Source organism: Mya arenaria, chromosome 16, assembly GCF_026914265.1.
Source record: "Mya arenaria isolate MELC-2E11 chromosome 16, ASM2691426v1".
In the NCBI taxonomy this organism is placed as follows: Eukaryota; Metazoa; Mollusca; class Bivalvia; order Myida; family Myidae; genus Mya; species Mya arenaria.
Genome location: NC_069137.1, coordinates 7290480 through 7314234, shown reverse-complemented (window position 1 = coordinate 7314234; position 23755 = coordinate 7290480). Strand labels below are relative to the sequence as shown.

Genomic DNA, 23755 nt, shown 5'->3' with positions numbered 1-23755 from the left:
GATATACCCGTTGGCTCGATATTGCATAGCTCGATATTGCATGGCTCGATATACTCGTTGGCTCGATATTGCATAGCTCGATATTGCATGGCTCGATATAGTTGGCTCGATATTGCATGGCTCGATAAACTCGTTGGCTCGATATTGCATAGCTCGATATTGCATGGCTCGATATACTCGTTGGCTCGATATTGCATAGCTCGATATTGCATGGCTCGATATAATCGTTGGCTCCATATTGCAAGGCTCAATAAAATCATATATATGGCTCAAAACAGTTTAAGAGGACCATTTTCTACTATGTGTTCATATTAAATTCAATCGGATGGCTCGATATCGTGATATCTTTCCACGCTCGATGTCATTTTCGCGGTACCTACTATGAATTTACACTGTGTTTTGTTTATTTGGCTCTATGTCATTTTCGCGGGCTCATGTAAGAATTTCACACCTTAACTTGTTTCCTTGGCTTCATTTAGCACAATGCCATAATCGATTAGAATTACTTGAGGGGAATCATCATTATTATCAAATCTGGGCAAACATGCTATCAATCCAATTTCTGCCAATGATTGGCATGAGTACAAACATCTAAATTTTGTCATTGCATCTGTAAATCTCAATGTATTTTGATCAGGCGTTATTCAATTATAATATAGCTCGGAATGTTTCTACAAATATTAGAATTCACACAAATGTCAAATGCTGAGCAATCTAGAGAATGACCCGGTACAACTTAAGCTATGTTAAGGTGTTTCTCACTGAATAAATATTGCGTCTTTATTGCATAGAGGTAGTTATAGTTTAACTGCTATTGCTTAAAAAAAATAAATGCTATTTTCATAATATCGAATGCGTCATATTACGAACTGTACGATAAATATTTCCAATATATACTGTTCTCTTGCGAACATAACGTAGTAAGTAACAAACGAGTTAAACAAGACGTTCGCTAATGCACCAAAGACAAATACACATTCAGTAAGAAATTCCGCTTGGCTCGATATTCTCGAGGCTCGAAGTATTTTGGCCGGTTCCGGGAATAGCCACTGAGTTTCGACAGTATTTCAATATAGTCTTTGAATGGCTATTGCAAAACGTTACCGTTATACGTGCTTAAATAAAGCCTAGAATGGCTATATCAAACATAATTAAAATATATATAACGTAAACTAACTTACTTTTTTGCGGTTGCTTTAAAACGGATGTCCCATGTTTGGTCTGCTTCATAACTTTTGGGCCATATCCAGATGTGCTCGTACTTTGGTTCAAACTTGAATTTCTCGATCTGAATGGCAGGGTCTTCCTCCATCTTTTTCTTCAATGACCTGACATCCGGGGGAGGCCATACATAACACTTATCTAACACACACTCAACCAAATGTCGAGAAATTTTTGCTTGGCAGGCGAGACGCTCAACTACGTGTTGTGGTATTGATGCTTCATGAAAAGTGAGTTTTGCTGTATGAGCAGGTGAGTGGATGGCAGCCATCTGGGGAAAGTGAAGATTGTCTGCATGCGGCACTTCACTGGGCAGTATATCACATCGTGATATCTCACACGTGTATCCATAATAAATTGCACTGGAAGCAACATACAAACACAATGTTTCCGATATGTCCATGTTTTCGATGGTAATACGTTTGGTATAGTTTAGTGACGTGTTTGGAGGAGGCACCATCTGATGCCTCAGCGGATTGTACTCGTCTGATTTTACGGTACACCTCTCCAATGCTAATGTTACTGAATGGTTGAGTTGATTAATCCTACCGACGATTTGACAAATTTGTTCTGTTGACATCTCAATCCAAGATAGTCTCAACTTCGTGGTATAATCAGCTGAGATAGGCTGTGGACCCAACATCGGTAAGACTGGTTGTTCAACAGCAGAGTTTGATTTCAGGGTTGTTGAGAACAAGTCACAGTCCACGGAATGACCGCATCTGGTCACGTAGTCAATAAGTCGAATAAACCCCTCTACTGTGATGGTAACAAACCCATGACAAATGCGTGTTGCACACTCAGATGATACTGCCTGCTGCTCGCATTCATTCTGAAGCTGCGGTACATCATCCCCCGGTTCTATGGAACAGAGCCTCAACCACAATGACGTACCTCCCGCTTTTATGAAAGACTGCGATAGTCGTCTGAACTGTTCCTCTGACATGCGAATCTTTTCCAGGTGTAAGTCTTTCAGATGAGAGAAAAGTCCTTCCCGCTCATTCTGTGAAATGATGTTTTGTTATAATTATGACATGTTTCTTGAAGAAGTATTAACACTAGTATTGGTAGTAGTCATAGTAGGTTGTAATAATCATAATAATAATAATAATAATAATAATAATAATAATAATAATAATAATTATAAAATAATAATAATAATAATAATAATAATAATACGAAGAAGAAGAATAACAATAATAGATATAATAAGAATAATAAGAATTATAAGAATAATTAAAATAATAGTAATGAAATAATAATAATAATAATAATAATAATAATAATAGTAAAACAATAAAATAGATGAATAATATTTATTATTAAAATAATAATAATAATAATAATAATAATAATAATAATAATAATAATAATTATAAAATAATAATAATAATAATAATAATACGAAGAAGAAGAATAACAATAATAGATATAATAAGAATAATAAGAATTATAAGAATAATTAAAATAATAGTAATGAAATAATAATAATAATAATAATAATAATAATAATAATAATAATAGTAAAACAATAAAATAGATGAATAATATTTATTATTAAAATAATAATAATAATAATAATAATAATAATAATAATAATAATAATAATAATAATAATAACAATAATGATAAAAACAATAATAATAATATTGATAATAAAAATACTAAAAAATATAATAATAAAAATAATAGTAAAAAAACTAGATAAATAATAATGATTATTAAAATATTAATAATAATAATAATAAAAGTAAAAAAATATAATATATAAATAATAATAATAATAATAATAATAATAATAATAATAATAATAATAATAATAATTATAATAATAATCATAATAATCATAATAATCATGATAATAAAATAAATGATCATAGTAATATAATAATAATAATGATAATAATAACAATAATTGTTTTAAAACAACAGGGTATTCATTGTGTATTAACAAATATAAACAAGGCATATTTTTTTTTCAAATTCCAAGACACTTAGTCGTACTTTGATAAAAAAATTTTTATTTTAACAATGCTGTTTATCCAGTGTTGCTTGCTTTTCAAAACCCTTCCACTATTGGTATATCAATTATAAAAATATTAGTATTAGCATAAATGTACTACACATAATTCTGCAAGTTAATGCAAAAGCTTAAATTGGGTTACCACATTGGAACAGTCAACAGAAAGCGTTTTTCCGCTATAATAAACAACGCAAATCGTAATAATATTGCACACACATGCACGCACGCACACACACACACACACACACACACACACACACGCGCGCACGCACGCACGCGCGAACGCACACAAGCGCACACACACACACACACACACACACACACACACACAACACACACACACACACACACTTGAACAAATAACCAATTATCCGCTTCGAAACAGACATAATTATGTAACTATACCTAGACGTTTAAGTATTTACTCGAAATCAACAATCCCATCTTCCATTGCTTTGTGGAACCGGCTTGATGTTCACCTTCGTAACAGTAACACGCTTAATGAATTTAAGGCATCTTTAAAATATACATGCAAATGCTCAATGGTTCCGAAATAATATCTTGTCAGAGAGAGACTTTCAAATCTCCACCATACAAGAATCAGAAATGCGTGCAGCAACCTTTATGCACATCTCCACATAAACTATCTTCGTGATAATCCTATTTGTGACTGTGGACAAGGCACAGAAGATGCAGAACATTATTTCTTTAAAGTGACACTCTTATTCAAAATTAAAACATACACATGTATAACAAGCATAAACTTTGAATGATAAACCTTTGACTTATTACTTAATAATGCATTTATGGAAAATATTAATTACTGATAACACGAGTGATATATAAATATAAATACTATATAAAAATATAGAAATATTAAATGATTGGTAAATGCTAAAAGTTTTAAGTAAGTACTGCAATCTTCTATCGTGTCATAAGATAGAAATACCGTATTTTCTGTACCTTTCTTTCAAATTAAACTCGGCATCCTTTATAAGAATAATTGTTTTTGACATATAATCCATTTTTTGGGGGAAAATTGAACAATTGTTTTAATTGCGGTAAATCGTATTTGGGAGTAAGAGTGCATCATTCTTTAAATGTATAGTAGTAGATACGGCGAAGAACGCGTGGTATTGTTTTAGAAAATACTCGAATGTTTCATCCTTTAAGTAAATTATCATTTTAGAAAGAAAATAGCACAGTCGATGAAAACAGTGTACTTTTTATTGAAGTTTTTAAATACATACAATTAACGAAACGTTTCTTTTGATATCATCCTCAATAACGATATAAATGGTCTGGGATGTTATTATATTTTTTTTTCTCTTTTGTGGTAACCAATTCTTTTCTTTTCTAAAGTAAATAACATTTTTTCATTGTTCTAGTAACTTTTAATCATGGATTTTACACGACATTGACGCTATATTGACGCCTGGGAAGGGCTGAAACTAATGTTGTTATAACTTGTAGCCCAACCATTTTGTTCTTTTTGTTCGATTTGATTATAAGTGTTCGTGTAAATAACGTGTAAATTGCATGTAATTTATACTGTTTACAAAAGAGCAATAAAATATTATAAAACTAACACACACTCACACGCACACACTAACGCACGCACGTAAGCACGCACGCACGCACGCACACACTCTAACGCACGCACTAACGCACACAGGCACGCACGTACTCACACACGCACACATGCACTCACAAACCTACATAAGCACTAACGCACACAGGCACGCACTCAAGCAAGCACGCACTCACTCACGTACGCACTCAAGCAAGCACGTACTCACACACGCACTCACGCACGCTCTTACGCACGCAGACAGCACGCAAACACACACACCGTTCGTATATCAATAAAGGGCTTTATACTTTAACGAATTATATAATTTTCCTGTATTATATTACTACACATTTAACTGGGTTGATAATGCATTAATCTTCTTGTACTTCGTTTTGGATAGTCTACTTTAGTTCAAAAGGTGCTAAAATTTGAGTCTTCGAGAGTTCATTAAAGACAATTTCTAACATTGGTTTCTTGTCTGTTTTATCGTTTTTCGATCCCTGTCGTTCCTTACGAAATTAACAACTTACAATAAATATATCACTGCTGTTCACACCTGTTAATTTGATGCTGTATTATAATTTCAAAATACGGACCTGTGGCTCCATAAGTAAACACACTAATCAAAAATTTCACGGATGTAAACAAAATATAAAGATACTTCATTAAACTTGTTCTTTATCTGTTTTCATTTTGGAATTCTCCTGGAAAAAGGCAAATGACAAAACTTATAAATATATATAAACATATCATAATTTATATGTAAAAAACATTTTTATTATTATTTGACATAATATGAATTGACAAAACACTTGAAAAAAAATAAAATATGTCCATACCGACTGAAGATTTAACAAATACCCAAAACAATCAAACAAAATGTATGACTACAAAGTTATCAATGAAATACACATTTGTTACATTATTGTAAAGGAATATATCATCTGATCTACATCTATATTGCTATTGTAATTCAATTGCATATAAACATCGGTATGTTGTACAGTTTTTGTTTTCAAATTTTGATGCTGATGTTATGGCGTTGCAGTGCTAATGCCACTTGACACGACCTAACCACACGACTTAACCACACGACTAAACCACACGACTTAACCACACGACCTAACCACACGACTTAACCACACGACCTAACCACACGACTTAACCACACGACTAAACCACACGACTTAACCACACGACTTAACCACACGACCTAACCACACGACTTAACCACACAACTTAACCACACGACTTACCCACACGACCTAACCACACGACTTAACCACACGACCTAACCACACGATTTAACGACTCGATCTAACCACACGACTTAACCACACGACTAAACCACACGACTAAACCACACGGCTTAACCACACGACCTAACAACACGACTTAACCACACGACTTAATGATTTATTCATTCCATTATTCAATCGGTCATTCACTCCCAGGCCGCAACATTGTATGTTTTATCATTCATGTTTACTTTAATGATATGAATTCAACGTTAATTAAAAATTACAATGTGCTTGTAATGTTTTTATGTTTATTCCAATACAAACTTCCCAGGGGAAGGTAGAAATCTACAACAAAACAAAAATTATATTCAAACAAGCAAAATTACCTACAGAAAAAATATAGTTACTGTAACATGCCGGCTGTATGTTCAATCGGTGTCGTAGAACTTATATGGATCGCTCTTATATAAATTTTCCTCAGGCCCTTACGTTGCTTTATGATTTAAACAAATTCGAAAAATGATTGGTGGGCTTAAACAAAATCAATCTTACGGGAGCTTGTTTATTTGCGATGCAAAACATCTTAACCTTTGTCAGCGCGCAGATCGCAATGCTCTGTGGCCAACGCAGGTGTCAGGTATGAGGCTTACTAGAGATTCTAGCCACCAGCTCCGTTCACCAGACTAGATCGCAATGCTCTATGTAACTGGCTACTTGAACTGGAACGCTAGATAACCCTATAGATGTCAAGTTCCTGGTGCCTTTTTATACCACAGGTCACAATGCTCTGTGTTCAATAATAAACAGCCAGAAGGTCAAGACTATAATTATTTGCCTTCAAAAGACCATTTCTGGTTTACTGTTTGATGTTACCTCGACGGCGGTCAAACACAGAATGAATCTTTCAGCCGAGCGACGCGCTTATATACTCACCGGGCGGACGAGTTCATTATTAAGATGGGAAAAACGGGTATATTCCACTTTCCGAAAACATGAAGGGAGACAGCTTTATTTTTACTTATACTTTTTATGAAAACAACTCCCGGTTAATTAATAATGTTTAACATGATTTCTTTAATAATTATTGTCGCTAATAAAATATTTGTATGGAATAAATAAGTATAAAATGTAAAACTATCCTTTGAAATACACCGCCAGACATTTAACTTTGTAAGTGAAAATGGCTAATTTATAACAAAGGGCGGTAATCGTGCAACTATGCGGTTACTCTACACAAATGGCTAATTTATAACAAAGGGCGGTAATCGTGCAACTATGCGGTTACGCTACATTACTAAGACAAGCTTACTTAGTTTTCCTTTAAAAGTCTAAATATGGACTGCTAGATTAATGCAGTTAATGCCTAGAAACTTCAAATATACTTAAATGATATAGCAAACACTTATTAATAGTTTAAATGAAAAACGAGAATTTACAAGTATGACCCCTGCATACAAACAAACAAGAAAAATACATAATAACAGAAAATGTAGAAAATATCAGCGTAAGGAAATTATTTATCAAATAATAATGGAATGAATTCAATAGGAACTTACTCTGTGGGTAACCCAAAACTATCCTTAATTATAAAGAAAATACAAATTTCGCAGTAACACATTTTCATTGCAGAAATGGCCTAATTCTAACTAAGGGAGATAAACGCGCAAAACGAAAAAGTACCCTCACTGGCTTAATTGCCCATTACATGACAACAAAGTGCTATATTTGCAAAAACAAGAAAAAAATCTCAGTTTGAATTGAAAAAAACAACAACATTTATTACGAGGAGATTATGTGAAAATTAATATGAGTTCTTAGATTATATAACCTTAACTTGTATACACAACAATGTACTATATTTGCATAACCCATGTTAGCTAAAGTTCTATATATCAGAGTCTTTTAGTTTTGTCAGCAGTCTTATAATACTGGTTTCCATCGATTTTTCGCACAAATTGGCTCGTTCCAAGACAACAAATAAAAAAAAAGTTGTCAAAACGTTCAATCTGTGAAAGTGCAGCTTTAAAGTGCAAATGAGTCAAACAAATACATGTTTCCTTCATGTTTTAGTCATATTTCTAAATATAACTGTCAAACACATGAATATCACCTTCTGTTCTTGTAGCCAGTCCAAGAGCTTGCTGGGGAGTATTAAAATGTATGTTGCATTCTCATAAATTCATTGAGGACAATATACGTTTTGTTTTAATTTAAGTACTTTAAACACTTGAAATTATCTCAATCAAGGACTTCGCTGTCGCTACGTTTCACTTTGTATTTGTCATTTTCCGTTAGAGTAGGTTTAGGCTCTTCGTACAACTTTTCAGGTATCTAATCAGTGTTGAGCCAAATACACACTGTGGTTGCAGAATTATCATGTAGTTTAAAATGCTCCTTTCTCAAATCTGAAAATAAATAATTAATGATAAAGAACTTATCAATTCTAAATATTTTAATATCATAAACATATCAACAGAGGTATAATTGCAGTATACGAACTCCTTTTCATAATTAGTATTGTAGAAGGTTGAAAGTAGTAGATATGATTTTATTAGCGTACAGTGTGAAGTATGCATACATTTTGTTTTTAATTATTTGCATCATTATCGTAACCAGTTTACTCAAATTATACTAACAACAGATCGCGCCACATGAAGATAAAGTATTACTTTTGGTTTAAATTAAGAATCAAATATATAACCTGTTTTGTAAACTTCGGGCGCAAATTCTTATTAGATTGTAACGTGCACAGCATTTGTATTGAAACGTTTGAAGAACCGTGGAGATTCTGATTGCGAAGAAAGTGTTACCAAGCGTAAGAACAACATGGACTGTATACAGTGATGTGACGAAAATATCGTACAGATATGTTAGTTTTGTAGGTATAAATAAAAATAATAATTTATAGATGATTGCATATACTTCATATATTAAAGGGGTATACACCAAATACACGAATGGCAAAATATACTGCCGCAAGTTGACGAAGAGGCCAATTAATGCAGGGTTATCCATGGACGATATAGAATGCATGAAGTTGTGATCAGAAGTGAAATCGTTGTGGTAAGACCATGTTAAGTTTTGGCTGTAAAACAGTTCAAGGAAATTGCAATTGGCAGAAGAGAGAAAGCAGAAAACGCGAGATTAAACATTTGGCAGATTGCAACAACACATTCAAAACCTAGCACTATCATATACAAGATATATGCCGTTTTGTAAATATAAACATGTACATATTAGTGCAGTCTGCACGTGATTTGCTTTGGTAAGCACGACACTGTTTTTTTATTATTAACCTTAGAAGTGTTCTTGGTTCTAATGGATTGAATATCTACCCTAGCGTTGTTAAGTTGCTTAAAGACAACCACACCACAAAAGAAGTCCACACTATAAAAAACGGAATCTTAAGCAACAGTCATGTTGACAGCTGGTTTTTTTGTCATATTTCGTGATATCCCGAGGACAGCTTAAATACTCGTCACTTTACCAAGTGTCAGTCGGGGCGTTCATCCGGAACGGTCTCTGCTTATGTTGGTGTTTGATTTTACAACAAAATACGTCATAAAACGACTAAAATCCTCTCCATGTCGGATATTCTTCCGTGCTCTTGTGTTCACTGAAATAATATTTTAAGCGAAATAATATTTGTATGTAATTTAACTGCCTCGGACTTTACAGAATGCAAAAAAAAGTTTTTTTCGTGATGAACACGGCATTTAGCTGCCGTAGCCATTGTTGTGTCTCGGGACTGTCGAATACGCCCATATTCACTACCCTTATCTTCATTTAGTCCAATGTTAGTCTAAAATAAATCAGAAAGATCTCTAAAATGCATATAGCGGATTACAACATCTAAGCGTTGAATACTATTTTAAGCTACAATATGCTATAGTGTTGTGTGTTTTTTTTTTGTTCATGAATGCCAAAATAAGTACAGTAACAAGCCAATTAGCAAAACCATGCAGTTGTCTCATCTCAATTTGAAATAGTATAATCAATAATATATGTAGTTGAACAATTTGCTTATGTAATTTTGTTTATAAGTCACATGAAGAATGTTGATTATTATTGAATACAATCAGATGTCATCGTTCATAATATTAACTAAAGATTCCCATAGCGGACTCAAACTGGCAGTGTATTTGTTTCACATATATAATTTATCAATTTTATCACATGCCCTAGCTTTTTTCGGTTAAACAAAACCATGACGTATCCTTAAGTTTAAAGCATGATTGATATTAATTGCTCAATTTATATAGGTCTGAGAATTAATCATTTCAAATGTTTATTATGGAAATGCTCATTTTAAATTAGTTAGATAAATAATAAAATCAGTACGAATGTGTGTAAACAACTTCATTGGAAAACAAGATACTATTCTAGCAAGTGTCTCATTTTGTTTTGATGATTTTTTGTGAGAAAATGTTGTGCTTTTTCCATTTAAATATTATGTAGCAAACATATTTTCATTTTTTTAATGAAAATAAATCTTTAAATGTTTGGTACCTTCTGCCTTAGAAAGGAAATGATGTCACGGAAATATTTCAAAATATGACGTAACCTGGTGTCGCGTAAGAATTTCAAACAAAGCAAATTTATTTAAAAGTAAAGAGTTTAGTGTTTATCTTGGGACTGTTACTAATATAACCTCAGTATATTAACTAATTGCCGGAATTAAAACGAGTTAATACATATTTTGTTTTAAATTCGGCCTTGTACTACCGTCAACAATGCATGGATCGCGGAAAAATTGCATTGCTATATTGAACTCGGCTCATCATTAGCGCAGGTGAAACAGGTAAGTATTATTTGTTATATTTTACCATTAAAATGCACTACACTTTTCAAAATTCGAAGGAATGCATGTTTATCAATTACCGGAGCTCGTTATCATTATATAGTATATGATGACTCAAAACAGTTCCTATGTAGGACTTTGTGTATGTAGTACTTGTATGAAGTTAGGTTTTGTTACCAGTGAGTATAATCACGCCTTTGAACAACAGTGACGTTGCATTGTATGTTCAATACACATTTAACCACCAAATAGTCTATAAACTATTTTGTAATTATATTTAACCTGTTTTACCTCATCTACAAACCGATTAGGGTGTTGCATAATGCTTTACTTAACCTTTGTGAAAATTGATACGAATTTTTTTTTTAATATGGTCCGATTTAATTTAACGAAACAGCCGTGTTTAACAAAACAGTGTTATTTTGTCGCCCGTTGTAATCGTTGTAATTTAATGAAGAAGTCATGTAAAGTCATGTTTAGTGGTCCGGTGTAATTTAACAAATCAATATTTTATTGTTGCCAGATTTAATTTCACGAAACAGTCGGGTATAGTTGCCCGGTGTAATTTAACAAAACAGTAATGTATTTCGGCCTTGTGTAATTTAATTAAACAGTTATATAAAATGACCCTATGCATTTTTTAATCGTTTCATTGCTGTTTCTAGTCACTAACCACACATTCCATAACGATATTGTTTTATAGAAAAACTTTAATATGCGATGACATTTGCGATTTCATTTCTATGATAATAATAATAATAATAATAATAATAATAATAATAATAATAATAATAATAAAATAATAATGCTAATAATGTACACAAATGAATCAACACATATAAGTAACCATTTAGAAGAGGTGTTTCACATCATGATGTAAACGACATCGACAATAGAATAAAGTTTATTTTACTTTAATCGAAAACTACATAACAAATCTGATTCGCTGGTTATAAGATAATAATACACAACTACTGGGCTTGTCAAAACACTGAATCACTTTAGAGGTACAGTGGTGAGATTACTGCCTTTGAATGATCAATGGAACACTATTACTAGGAGTAAAAACTTACAAAGTTGGCTCATCAGAGCCATTATTAACTTATTAACAATGAGAAAATAAGTATAACTTTATCATACACTGACAATTATAAGGTCTTAATACACATGTTACTATATATAGTAACATTTTAACGTTGTCAGAATAGTCATTATCGGCGCGGCGGGACCATAATCATCAAAATTGATAATAGCCCCGGGGCTATTATAAGTCACGTGACCGATAATGACCCTGCGATTGTCCGCACGTGCAACGTGACGCAATTTCATGTTGTTGAAGATGGCTGACGGAGTAGACATGGGTGAACGTACGCTCGAAAATTTAGCCAACAGGCTACTTCAGCTGGATTCTGCCATCGAAAAAAATGAACATTTCACTGAGGCACAAGCCCGGCAATTCATTGAAGCAAAGAAAAACAAGGCTACGGTAACAAAAACAAGGAGTGACATGAAAAAGGTGAACGATTGGCTGGATGATGACGGCGAGACCCGCCAGATCAAAGACATTCCACCAAAGGAGCTAGATATTCTTCTATCCAGATTCCTGCTCAGTGTCAAAAAGACCAAGCTTTCGGCAGAGGCGAATGGCCCCGCTGCAACCAACTTCGAGCCATCTACCCTGCGTGGCATCTTGTCAAGTGTAAAGAGACACCTGTCCGAGAATGAGGCGTATTTCTGTTTGTTATTATTATCTAAAACAACTAAAGTTAATATATAAACACCTTAATAGTTATATATTTTATAGTTGCCTATAATTTTATGCACAGACTTTGATTATTTTAATCATAATCAACTCGTTTTGCAGAGTACGAAGGCGATGTCATGGGCGGAAAAGAGTTTAAACTCACACGGGACACGCTAAAAGCGAAATGCGTGGACTTGAAAGAAAAGGGACTTGGCAACAAAAAAACAGAGAGCCGATCCCTTCACTTCCTCAGAGATTCAACAACTCTACGAAAAGGAACTTCTTGGAGCCGGTAAGTTTGGCAGTTAATTTATTGTTTACATATCATTAAGCAACAAAGACAAGGGAGACAACTAAAGCATTAAAGAGAACGATATAAGCCAGTCCCCGGTATTCAAAAAAGCCTACCTTTATAATATGTATTGCGTGGTAATAATGAATAATGGGTAATTATTATTGTATGACGAAATTCATGGATTGTATGTCTATTATTTTATATTTCTTTAACCTAATATATATTTTATAAACATTCATTACTATATTAAGGTAGAAAAAAGAAATCTATATGCATTTAGAGTGAGTTTACAGTGCAGTACATTGTTAAACAGTAGAGAACATTATACAACATAATAATCAAGCACATTTTAACTGTGTACTTGTTTCAAATGGTATAAATTTCGAATTAATTACAGCCTCTCCAATTTCCCTCACAAATACCATTTGGCTTAACAACACCATGCACCTTGGATTGCGAGGAAGACAGGAGCACTTGACCATGTTGTGGGGGGACTTGGAATTAAGCCAGACCTCCGATGGTGTGAGTTACTTGGCCTTCACGGAGAGGGCGACAAAAACAAGAAACAGAGTTGCTGGTGACCACAGGCAATATGTACCTAAGCTCTTTGAACAGCCAGGTAACCAAGTAAAAATAGCATTGTTATAAAAAGGTTATTTTTTTCTATTGTTAACAGATGATGTTCATTTATTGCAGTTATTAGCAAAACTGTTTAAACTAAAATCCATTTAAAATAAGAATTCAAATGTTGATTTTGTAAAAAAGAAATAAATATGTGATTGAGTACTCTATATGTGTTTTAAAATTATTTGCAGGAGACCCAAACTGTCCTGTAAGGTTATATCAGCTTTACAAGGAAAAGAGACCACCTCAGATGTCCGCCCCAGAAACAAGGTTTAATGTAGCCCTGAATCCAAATTTTGGAAAGGGAACAGAATCAAATGATCTCTGGTTCATCAACCAAAACCTGGGAAAAAATAAATTGGGACAACTGGCCAAAACCATGAGTGAGCAGGCTGGATTTCAGGCTAGGCATGTTAATCACTCTGCAAGAAAAACATGCATTACAAATTTGCTGGATACCGGTTGTTTCCCCACTGAGGTGGCACAGCTGACTGGTCACAAAAATCTGATGTCTCTAAATCATTACCATACAAACAATATAGAAAAGCAGCAAAACATGTCCAATATTCTTCACATGTGTAAAAGAAAAGAACCAGTGACAAATCCAGAACCAGAACCAGTTACTAGCATGGAGGAATTTGATGATGATGACAATCAGGAACTTATATTAATCTCTAATTAACGATCGGATACAGACGTGACCTGCAACCGTATTAACAACTATTAATTTATTTCATCTTAAAGTCTATTAATTAAGAATGCTTCATCGAAAATTGAATAGAGAAACGGTATTAAAATAACCATATTTCTTTCATGCTTTTCGATGAAATATGGAGTTTTATCAGTGAAATAACAACGGTGAAAATATCAAACTCATAGTTTTACTGCTAAAAAAGGAGTGAAAACTTCCAGAACTTCTTTTAAATCCATTGCAGTTACTTCCCCTTGATCAAAACAGAACACTTCACTTTGAACCAGAAAATGTAGGTAAAAATATTTAAAATTGAAAGATATGTAACGATAGTTTAAATGAAGATATATTTTTAAAATAACATCTAACCGTTTATAACAATTAATTATCATTAAATTTCGAAAATTAAATTTAATTTTAGAAAAGGTTGTCCTTTCGATACTTCCTCTTTTATTACTTAAGCCTTGGTGCCATTGTCTACATGTTATGTGTGCAGAAACGTGTACCTTTTATTACTGGACACATCATTTCAATATAAGTTATGAATCATTGCAAACTGGCTCTGAATGCTACCACGTACAACACGCCCATGTTTGACTGAATAGGCGGCTCTCGAAATTGACGTAAGAGGTGACGTATCTTAGGCGCGCAACACTTTGACATGCGCCCCTCCTTTAGAGCTTAAAGCGCATGGTATAAATTGTTTGCATATTAATTTGGGGCTACTCCCACATGAAAAAAATTGGCAATTTGTAATCAGAATGGTGTATAATGAGCGTACTCATTTCATTCAAATTTAACACGGTATCCTTCATAAGAACCATTGTTTTGACATTTACTCATCCTTTTTTGAATATTGAACAAAAACAATTGTGGTAAATCTTACTTGGAAGTAAGAGTGCATCTTTAAGAAATTCCTAGGAAATTCATAGGAAACCTTCACATATTAAGTTGACATTCATTCACCAACTACTTCTTAAGAATGTTTATGAATAGAACTTAAGATAAACAAAAGTTCTATCTTAAGTTGAGACAGATTTCATATTTCTGAAGAAAAACTTAAGAAGTTTTATGAATACGGCCCCAGCGGAGTAAAACTTACTGTCACTCAAAAAACACACCCAAAACACTAAATTTCTGCTCAGTTACTTTGGTTAACATACAAGTTTACAACCAGCTCACAAGACGATATGGGATGCTCAATGTAAGTCGGAAAGTGAAGGTCACTGCAATTATTGAGAACCAAGTTGCGTCAAATTTAGTTGTATCTAGTGTGTTTTTATCTTGTTTATCTTGAGGTGATTATATGTGTCCTGGTGGTTTTTTACACCCATAAAGACAGAGATCAAGCCTTCTCACACGTCACCAGGTGATAAGCCATCTGAGAAGTATGAAAGTCCTCACACTACCAAACTGACATTATGGGATAAAAGCCTCTCAGATCCAAGTATCCATCAAGGCACACTCAGACAAAGTCTTTGACTACAAAAAGATGCTTGAAAGGCAAGCGAGATTTCATTACAGTTTTTTTTCACCATTTCTGTGCCGCAAAATTTCGTGTTGATGTTGGCGGACGTGTGGTGATGCGGTAAAGAAACTGGCCTAACTGTTTGGACAAGAACATATCAATCGCAGACAATATTACATAATTATGAGTATATATAGTTTATGTCGTGTAGTAGAAAATGCCACAGAATAGCTGGTTCAACATCAAAAGACATTACAAGCCGGCAATAAAGTGAAAAATTACCAGCATCGGCGATATAATAGTCGAGGGGTTACGCAGGCCGGCCCATCCAGAGTTCCTTTGTTGACGAACTACCAACACAGCACTCTCCTTTTGCTTAATGTTTGTGGAATAATCAAAGGGAAGCTTAAGACAAATATATTTCAAAGAGTATTAAAAAAGTTGCTTGGAAATTAAGAAAATGCAATAACGGTTTAAGCAATTAATGTAAGTAAACAAATATACAAACACACACATACACACCAGCTGAAATTTGACTTTAATTTAGTTTAAAGTTTGATATGTACTGTGTATTTTGAATGGCTGGGGAAGTTGTTGCAAACCAAAGAGTGATTTTGCCTCCTCTTTTACATCTGTAAGCTCTTTTTCTAATATTGGTACAAAGGGAATGCGTCTTAATGCACAGTGTATTAGATTAAATTGAAAACTGTTCTATCTTGGTATGTGTATGACTGAGGAAACTGTTTGCCTAGACTTAATAGAATGTAATCATTGTCGTATCGCATTATTGCTGCTTCAAATTGGATGTTTCTGTGCAGTAATGATATATTTGTTGAAATCAAGAGTTGTATTTATCAGTTGAAACATACCTTATTTGACTTTATATTCAATATATTTTGTAACATACGTATACTATTTATGTCAATTTATTTATCTTACGATATTGTTTCATACACAATGATAGGATGGCTCCATTTTTTTATTGTCTTAAGTAGCATAGCAAAAAGTAACATAACAGAAAGTGAAGACTATAATGTTAATGGCTATTGCCTCAGCTCAATTAATATAAAACTAGAACGAAATTCGGATTTCCCGTCTAAATATCATATAGATGAATTACAGTCGTAGTGGCCATTAAAGCAAACCGGACTAAAGTCTAAAGTCAAATGCTGCGGACAACATGATTTATGAGTAATGATCAATCTGGAGCAAATGCTTCTTTCTTTGCATTCTGTGTACTTATTCTTACTGTAGAATGCTTCATTTTTATGTGGGATTAATTATTGTCTGTCGGTTTTATAGCTTTAAGTGATAACTTATTTAATCATCGTGGCATTGCTACAAACACTTACATAAAATTGGTATCCTTGTGCCCAACGCATTCAATCTTACTAACTGAACTATCTCATTGCTTACGACACACAGATATTTCGAGTGTTTGCTTAATTTTCCATTTTTTTGAATTTACTGGGTTTTGTATAAAAAGTTAATACAATTTAATTTTAAAAGAATGCGTCATTATATGTATCAGTTCTAATCACGGGATTTTCAAATACTTAATATACACACATTTTACTCGGAAACCATTATGCGTTTTTTTTAAATGAGTATACCAAAAAATGCGACAACATATTTTTGTTAGCTTGTACAGTGATATATTACCGGTCTCATTCTAGCAAGCTTTGACAATTGTTGTTTTGAGGAAATACCGTATTTTCCGATGTTGCGACCACCTGGTGTCTAGTTTCTTTAAGATATTATGAAGTCATAATCGGGATATGAACACAGTTTGGCTTGTTCAAGCGTCTGGAATCCAACTGCGTTCATATCCCCGATAATGGCAACAATCCCGCTTTTCATTACTTATATTTACACCAATAGTTCATTATTTCATTCAAAACATGTTATCAAATGCTTCATTTCATTACAGAAAGCCTTACAGTTATTCTTTCTCGCCCATTCTGTAAACAGAACGACCCGACGTAAACCGGAAACAGTCTATCAAATAACGTCACAATAACACGGGAAGAGATCAACCACTTAAAATCACTTTTAAACGTAAACTTCAAACATTATTGAAAACAGTTCATTTAACTTATCACAAACTAACACTTTCTAAAATATAGATTTAAGTCTTTGAGGCTTGCTGACACAATACAAACAATGTCACGATAAACAATTTTCAATTTGCATGTTTGTCGGTTTTCACTGATTCGCGATCCGAACATATCCGAAGATGTTGCGTTCATAGGATGATAATCCCCATTGCCGAAAGGCTGTCCATTTAAGGAATGAAAGTTATTAAAATAAATATCTAATTTTAAAATCAACTAGCCGGAACTGTCAGATATTTAATGGCACGATGTTTTATGTCTGACCCTATAAAACATGAGAGTCTGAGAAACTCTTTTTTCTTTATTTCCAAATAGTTTGCTCATGTCATCGGTAAAATAATTTTGTAATAAAATACCGTGTAAATAAGCAAAAATATCTCTTGGCTGTCTTTCTATTCGTCAGTGTCAAGATAACAATGGAGCCATAAGATCAAGGACACTTTTGGCATTTCACTCGTACTTGTTCTGAGACAGTTATTCATTTTAAATTTTAAATTTTCTAATGTTGTTGTTTTTTCTGAATCTTAAAAGCAACCTTAAATAGTTAAAATAACAACATAGAAATGATTTAGAGTGTCTTCTTTACTTGTAATGTTATCCAGGTTTATTCTGAAATTGTGTACAGTTGTAATTGTAAGTTCAACAAAATATTGTTTAAATTAAACCGAAGCCATTTAATGTGAATACACATTAACTAGAGCGCCCCAGAAAACGGTGCATTAAATGGCTAAATGTCAGAAGAAATGACATAGGGAAGGGCGGACACTTGCAACAAACCAATGTTTTGTTACGCCTAATTATTATTCAGGCTGTCTCGGAGAGGGGCAGTTAGGTCGATATATAATTTATCAAACACATATTTATTAGAGTATGTGAAACAAAAAAGGAAAACACTCTATGAACAAGAAAATATGTGCCAAAGTATATAATTCTTCAAATCATTTGACAGTTCTGATAAAATTAACTCCATGTTTATAGATATCATTCTTTGTACATTTCTATATTACCTATTTAGGTTAGGAATCATATCATACAATTGATATTTGATATATTATGGACGATGTATATATTTTATACAGAAACAAGTCTAAGCTTGTGTAAATAAACATACACATAGAATATATATATTCTTTACATTGTATATGTTTCGCAAGAAAGGTCACCAATATATCACAGTTATATTGAGTAAAATGATATCGTATTGCTAGAAAATAGGAAATAATTAATTACGAATTATTTTGAAAATTGCTACATTGATTTAGAAGGCGACTTTAACGCAATAACTAAGGATTTGCGGGACTACTTTTCTGCAGATAGCTTAGACAATGTGTATGGATATCATGTAGATTACGTTGGCGATACGTTTGAAAAACCGCGTAATAATAAAGATCTTAGTCGAGTAAATAGTTTTGGAAGGTCATTAATTGATCTATGTTGTATAACATAATTATACTTCAGGGGATATAACATGTTTAGCAGAAGAGGGACAAAGTTTTGTAGACTATCATATTGTTGCCGCAGAACTGTTTCCGTATATTTCCTACTTTAGCGTCATGAATCGAGACGAATCGTCCCACTTTCCCATCGTCTCTCATATAAAGCACCGCGATGCACGTTATTTGGCATAAATCTTGAATAAAGCCTCGAAAGCATTCAAACTGCTATTGACGAACACATCAACGAGGCGGTCGCGCTCATATTACATGTATATAATTCGTCTACATATAATTTGCGCTCAAATAAAGAATTTAAGTCTACTATACAATCCAGTCCGTTTTGTGGGATAACGGATGCGATGAATTGAAGCGCGATAAGTATTCACTCGTACATCGCTTTAGATACTCAGAAAATGACTGTAAAAAAGTTCTGTTACTATGAGCTAGCAATAATCCAAAACAGTCTTGGTTATTATTGATGTCTAACGCACGCGAAACTAAATCAGTTCCTTGTAATATGAAGAATTAAGAGTGGTTTAGATATTATAAAGATACATTATTTCAGGATGCTCAGTTTAACTTGTAGAATCTAAACACATATGGTATACACAACCATGACATGGATTGTGTATAATATTCTATTACTAACAAAGATGTGTTTCGGAGTATCAAAAAACTAAAAACGGACAAGGAATGAGGCGCTTATAAAATAGGGACAGAGTTTTATAAGCACACGTGAGACCAAATAGCACGCATATTATTCATACTTTTCAATAAGATTTTAGATACAGGGTCATTCCCAGATGCCTGGTGCCAAAACATTTTGATGCCTTTATTTAAGTCAGGCTCGAGAAACGATCCATCTAATTATAGGGGCAATAATAAATGATCGGCTTACACGTTGGGCGGAGGAGTTCGACATGATTGGCAAGGCACAAGCGGGTTTTTGTGCGGGTTATTTTACGATAGAAAATATTTTCTGTTTACAATCAATTATAACGAAATACACATAAAGGCCTGGGGGTAGGTTTTACGTATTGCTTGTCGACCTTAAAAGGCATTTGATTCGTTAGTTCACCAAAAACTGTTAACTTGTTTGATAAGTAAAGACATTCTTGGAAAAATATTAAATGTTCTTGTATCAATGTATGCAAATTTGACCGCGCGTTACAATCGAAATGTGGAACTAATTCAAAGCCTTTATTTGCAACAGACACCAGACTGAGGAGATTTGAGCTCATCGATAACTTTTAGTCTATAAAATAAGGACCTCTGTTCTTATTTTAGGGAAAATTTTAATAGAGGATATCGGAAAAGTGTGAAATAAATGTTTACTTAGAGACACCAAAAATCATTATATTTCGAAATGGCGGCCCGTTGAGAAATGATGAAACTTGATTACACAAAGGTCAAATAGTGAAGGCAACCTTTTTGTATAAATATGGTCTACTTTTTTCCCCGCACAACACAAGTTAACATTGCAGGCCAGAAAAGCACTTTTGGTCCATTTGGTCGCTTTAATAACAGTTTATTGTCAAATGTTTGACTCTATGGCGGTCCCTATTCTGACATATGGAGCGGAAATCTGGGGTTGTAGCTACGCCAATGAGATCGAGCGAGCTCAAAATTCGTTCTGTAAAAATGTTCTCGGTCTAAATATAAGCGCTAATAATTGTATGGTATTAGGTGGATGTGGTCGAGTTTCATTTTGCGTGATATATCATTTAAAATATATTAAATACTGCATATGCATTTGCAAAAAAATCATCGCTGCCCGAAACTTCATGTTAAATCGTCAAGACGTTATTGGAATAATAAATTGGTTAACAAAAGTAAGAGAAGTATTATTTTAGTATGGATTTGGTTACATCTGGTTATGGCAAGACGTACGCGACATTAATACTTTCAACGCGCAATTCAAACTTCGTTTTATCGACTGTATGACTCAGGGGTGGCACGAAATCGTCAATACATCTTCAAGATGCGATGCACGTAGCGATGTCTTATACCGGGCTCAGATCAATAAGGCCCAACAAACAAATATAACAAACTGTTGTCATAAATGGAGACACACTATGTGGACTGAGTTTTTTCACCTATTTGGCATAAATCTTGAATAAAGCCTCGAAAGCATTCAAACTGCTATTGACAAACACATCAACGAGACTGTCGCGCTCATATTACATGTATATAATTCGTCTACATATAATTTGCGCTCAAATAAAGAATTTAAGTCTACTATACAATCCAGTCCGTTTTGTGGGATAACGGATGCGATGAATTGAAGCGCGATAAGTATTCACTCGTACATCGCTTTAGATACTCAGAAAATGACTGTAAAAAAGTTCTGTTACTATGAGCTAGCAATAATCCAAAACAGTCTTGGTTATTATTGATGTCTAACGCACGCGAAACTAAATCAGTTCCTTGTAATATGAAGAATTAAGAGTGGTTTAGATATTATAAAGATACATTATTTCAGGATGCTCAGTTTAACTTGTAGAATCTAAACACATATGGTATACACAACCATGACATGGATTGTGTATAATATTCTATTACTAACAAAGATGTGTTTCGGAGTATCAAAAAACTAAAAACGGACAAGGAATGAGGCGCTTATAAAATAGGGACAGAGTTTTATAAGCACACGTGAGACCAAATAGCACGCATATTATTCATACTTTTCAATAAGATTTTAGATACAGGGTCATTCCCAGATGCCTGGTGCCAAAACATTTTGATGCCTTTATTTAAGTCAGGCTCGAGAAACGATCCATCTAATTATAGGGGCAATAATAAATGATCGGCTTACACGTTGGGCGGAGGAGTTCGACATGATTGGCAAGGCACAAGCGGGTTTTTGTGCGGGTTATTTTACGATAGAAAATATTTTCTGTTTACAATCAATTATAACGAAATACACATAAAGGCCTGGGGGTAGGTTTTACGTATTGCTTGTCGACTTTAAAAAGGCATTTGATTCGTTAGTTCACCAAAAACTGTTAACTTGTTTGATAAGTAAAGACATTCTTGGAAAAATATTAAATGTTCTTGTATCAATGTATGCAAATTTGACCGCGCGTTACAATCGAAATGTGGAACTAATTCAAAGCCTTTATTTGCAACAGACACCAGACTGAGGAGATTTGAGCTCATCGATAACTTTTAGTCTATAAAATAAGGACCTCTGTTCTTATTTTAGGGAAAATTTTAATAGAGGATATCGGAAAAGTGTGAAATAAATGTTTACTTAGAGACAACAAAAATCATTATATTTCGAAATGGCGGCCCGTTGAGAAATGATGAAACTTGATTACACAAAGGTCAAATAGTGAAGGCAACCTTTTTGTATAAATATGGTCTACTTTTTTCCCCGCACAACACAAGTTAACATTGCAGGCCAGAAAAGCACTTTTGGTCCATTTGGTCGCTTTAATAACAGTTTATTGTCAAATGTTTGACTCTATGGCGGTCCCTATTCTGACATATGGAGCGGAAATCTGGGGTTGTAGCTACGCCAATGAGATCGAGCGAGCTCAAAATTCTTCTGTAAAAATGTTCTCGGTCTAAATATAAGCGCTAATAATTGTATGGTATTAGGTGGATGTGGTCGAGTTTCATTTTGCGTGATATATCATTTAAAATATATTAAATACTGCATATGCATTTGCAAAAAAAAATCGCTGCCCGAAACTTCATGTTAAATCGTCAAGACGTTATTGGAATAATAAATTGGTTAACAAAAGTAAGAGAAGTATTATTTTAGTATGGATTTGGTTACATCTGGTTATGGCAAGACGTACGCGACATTAATACTTTCAACGCGCAATTCAAACTTCGTTTTATCGACTGTATGACTCAGGGGTGGCACGAAATCGTCAATACATCTTCAAGATGCGATCTCAATAAACACGTTAAATCTTACTCAATCCGGAAAAATACCTTTCCATAAATTTGTCACATGAATTTGTTCGCGGGCTCGCGCGATTTAGGTGTTCAAGTCATCAGTTAAATATCGAAGTTGTCCGGCATATTAACATTGAAAGATATCATTATGACAGAATATGTGCGATCTGCTTAATGAACGAGAACAGGCTTTTGTTAGAAGAAAAAATGCATGCGTTTTTCATAATCCCGAGGTTCTCTACTGTAAGAAATTTTATATAGCTGGTACACGGGTCGTTCCGACCTACATGCATTTTACAGACTCCTGCAGTCAGGAAAATTTTTTTTATTAGACAAGCGGCAATACTTATTTGTTGCTTGTTAAAAATGGCGGATTAATACTAAATTGCGTATACAATTTATATTAAGCAATGTCACCACTATATTGTAATAAATGATGTGTATATAGTAGTAAGTATTTTGGGCCGAGGCCACGATGTAATGACTAAAGTTGAGTTGAGTGTATATGATATCATATACAACCAAATTGAGATTAATAAACTTAAATTATTCACCAAAGGTTAAGTTCCAATAGAAAATTTCCTTCATTTGGAGATTTGTTTTCAAAAATGATTA

At 33.7% G+C, this 23755-nt stretch overlaps 1 protein-coding gene across 1 annotated transcript in view; it reads right to left on the bottom strand.

Annotated features, from left to right (window-relative positions):
- The window catches only part of LOC128222098 (uncharacterized), a 73972-nt gene that overhangs the window by 7911 nt on the left and 42306 nt on the right, over nt 1-23755 (bottom strand). Inside the window, exon 14 of the mRNA XM_052930944.1 lies at nt 1182-2224. Within this exon, the coding sequence (XP_052786904.1) occupies nt 1182-2224 (1043 nt within the window). The remainder of the gene's footprint in view (nt 1-1181; nt 2225-23755) is intronic.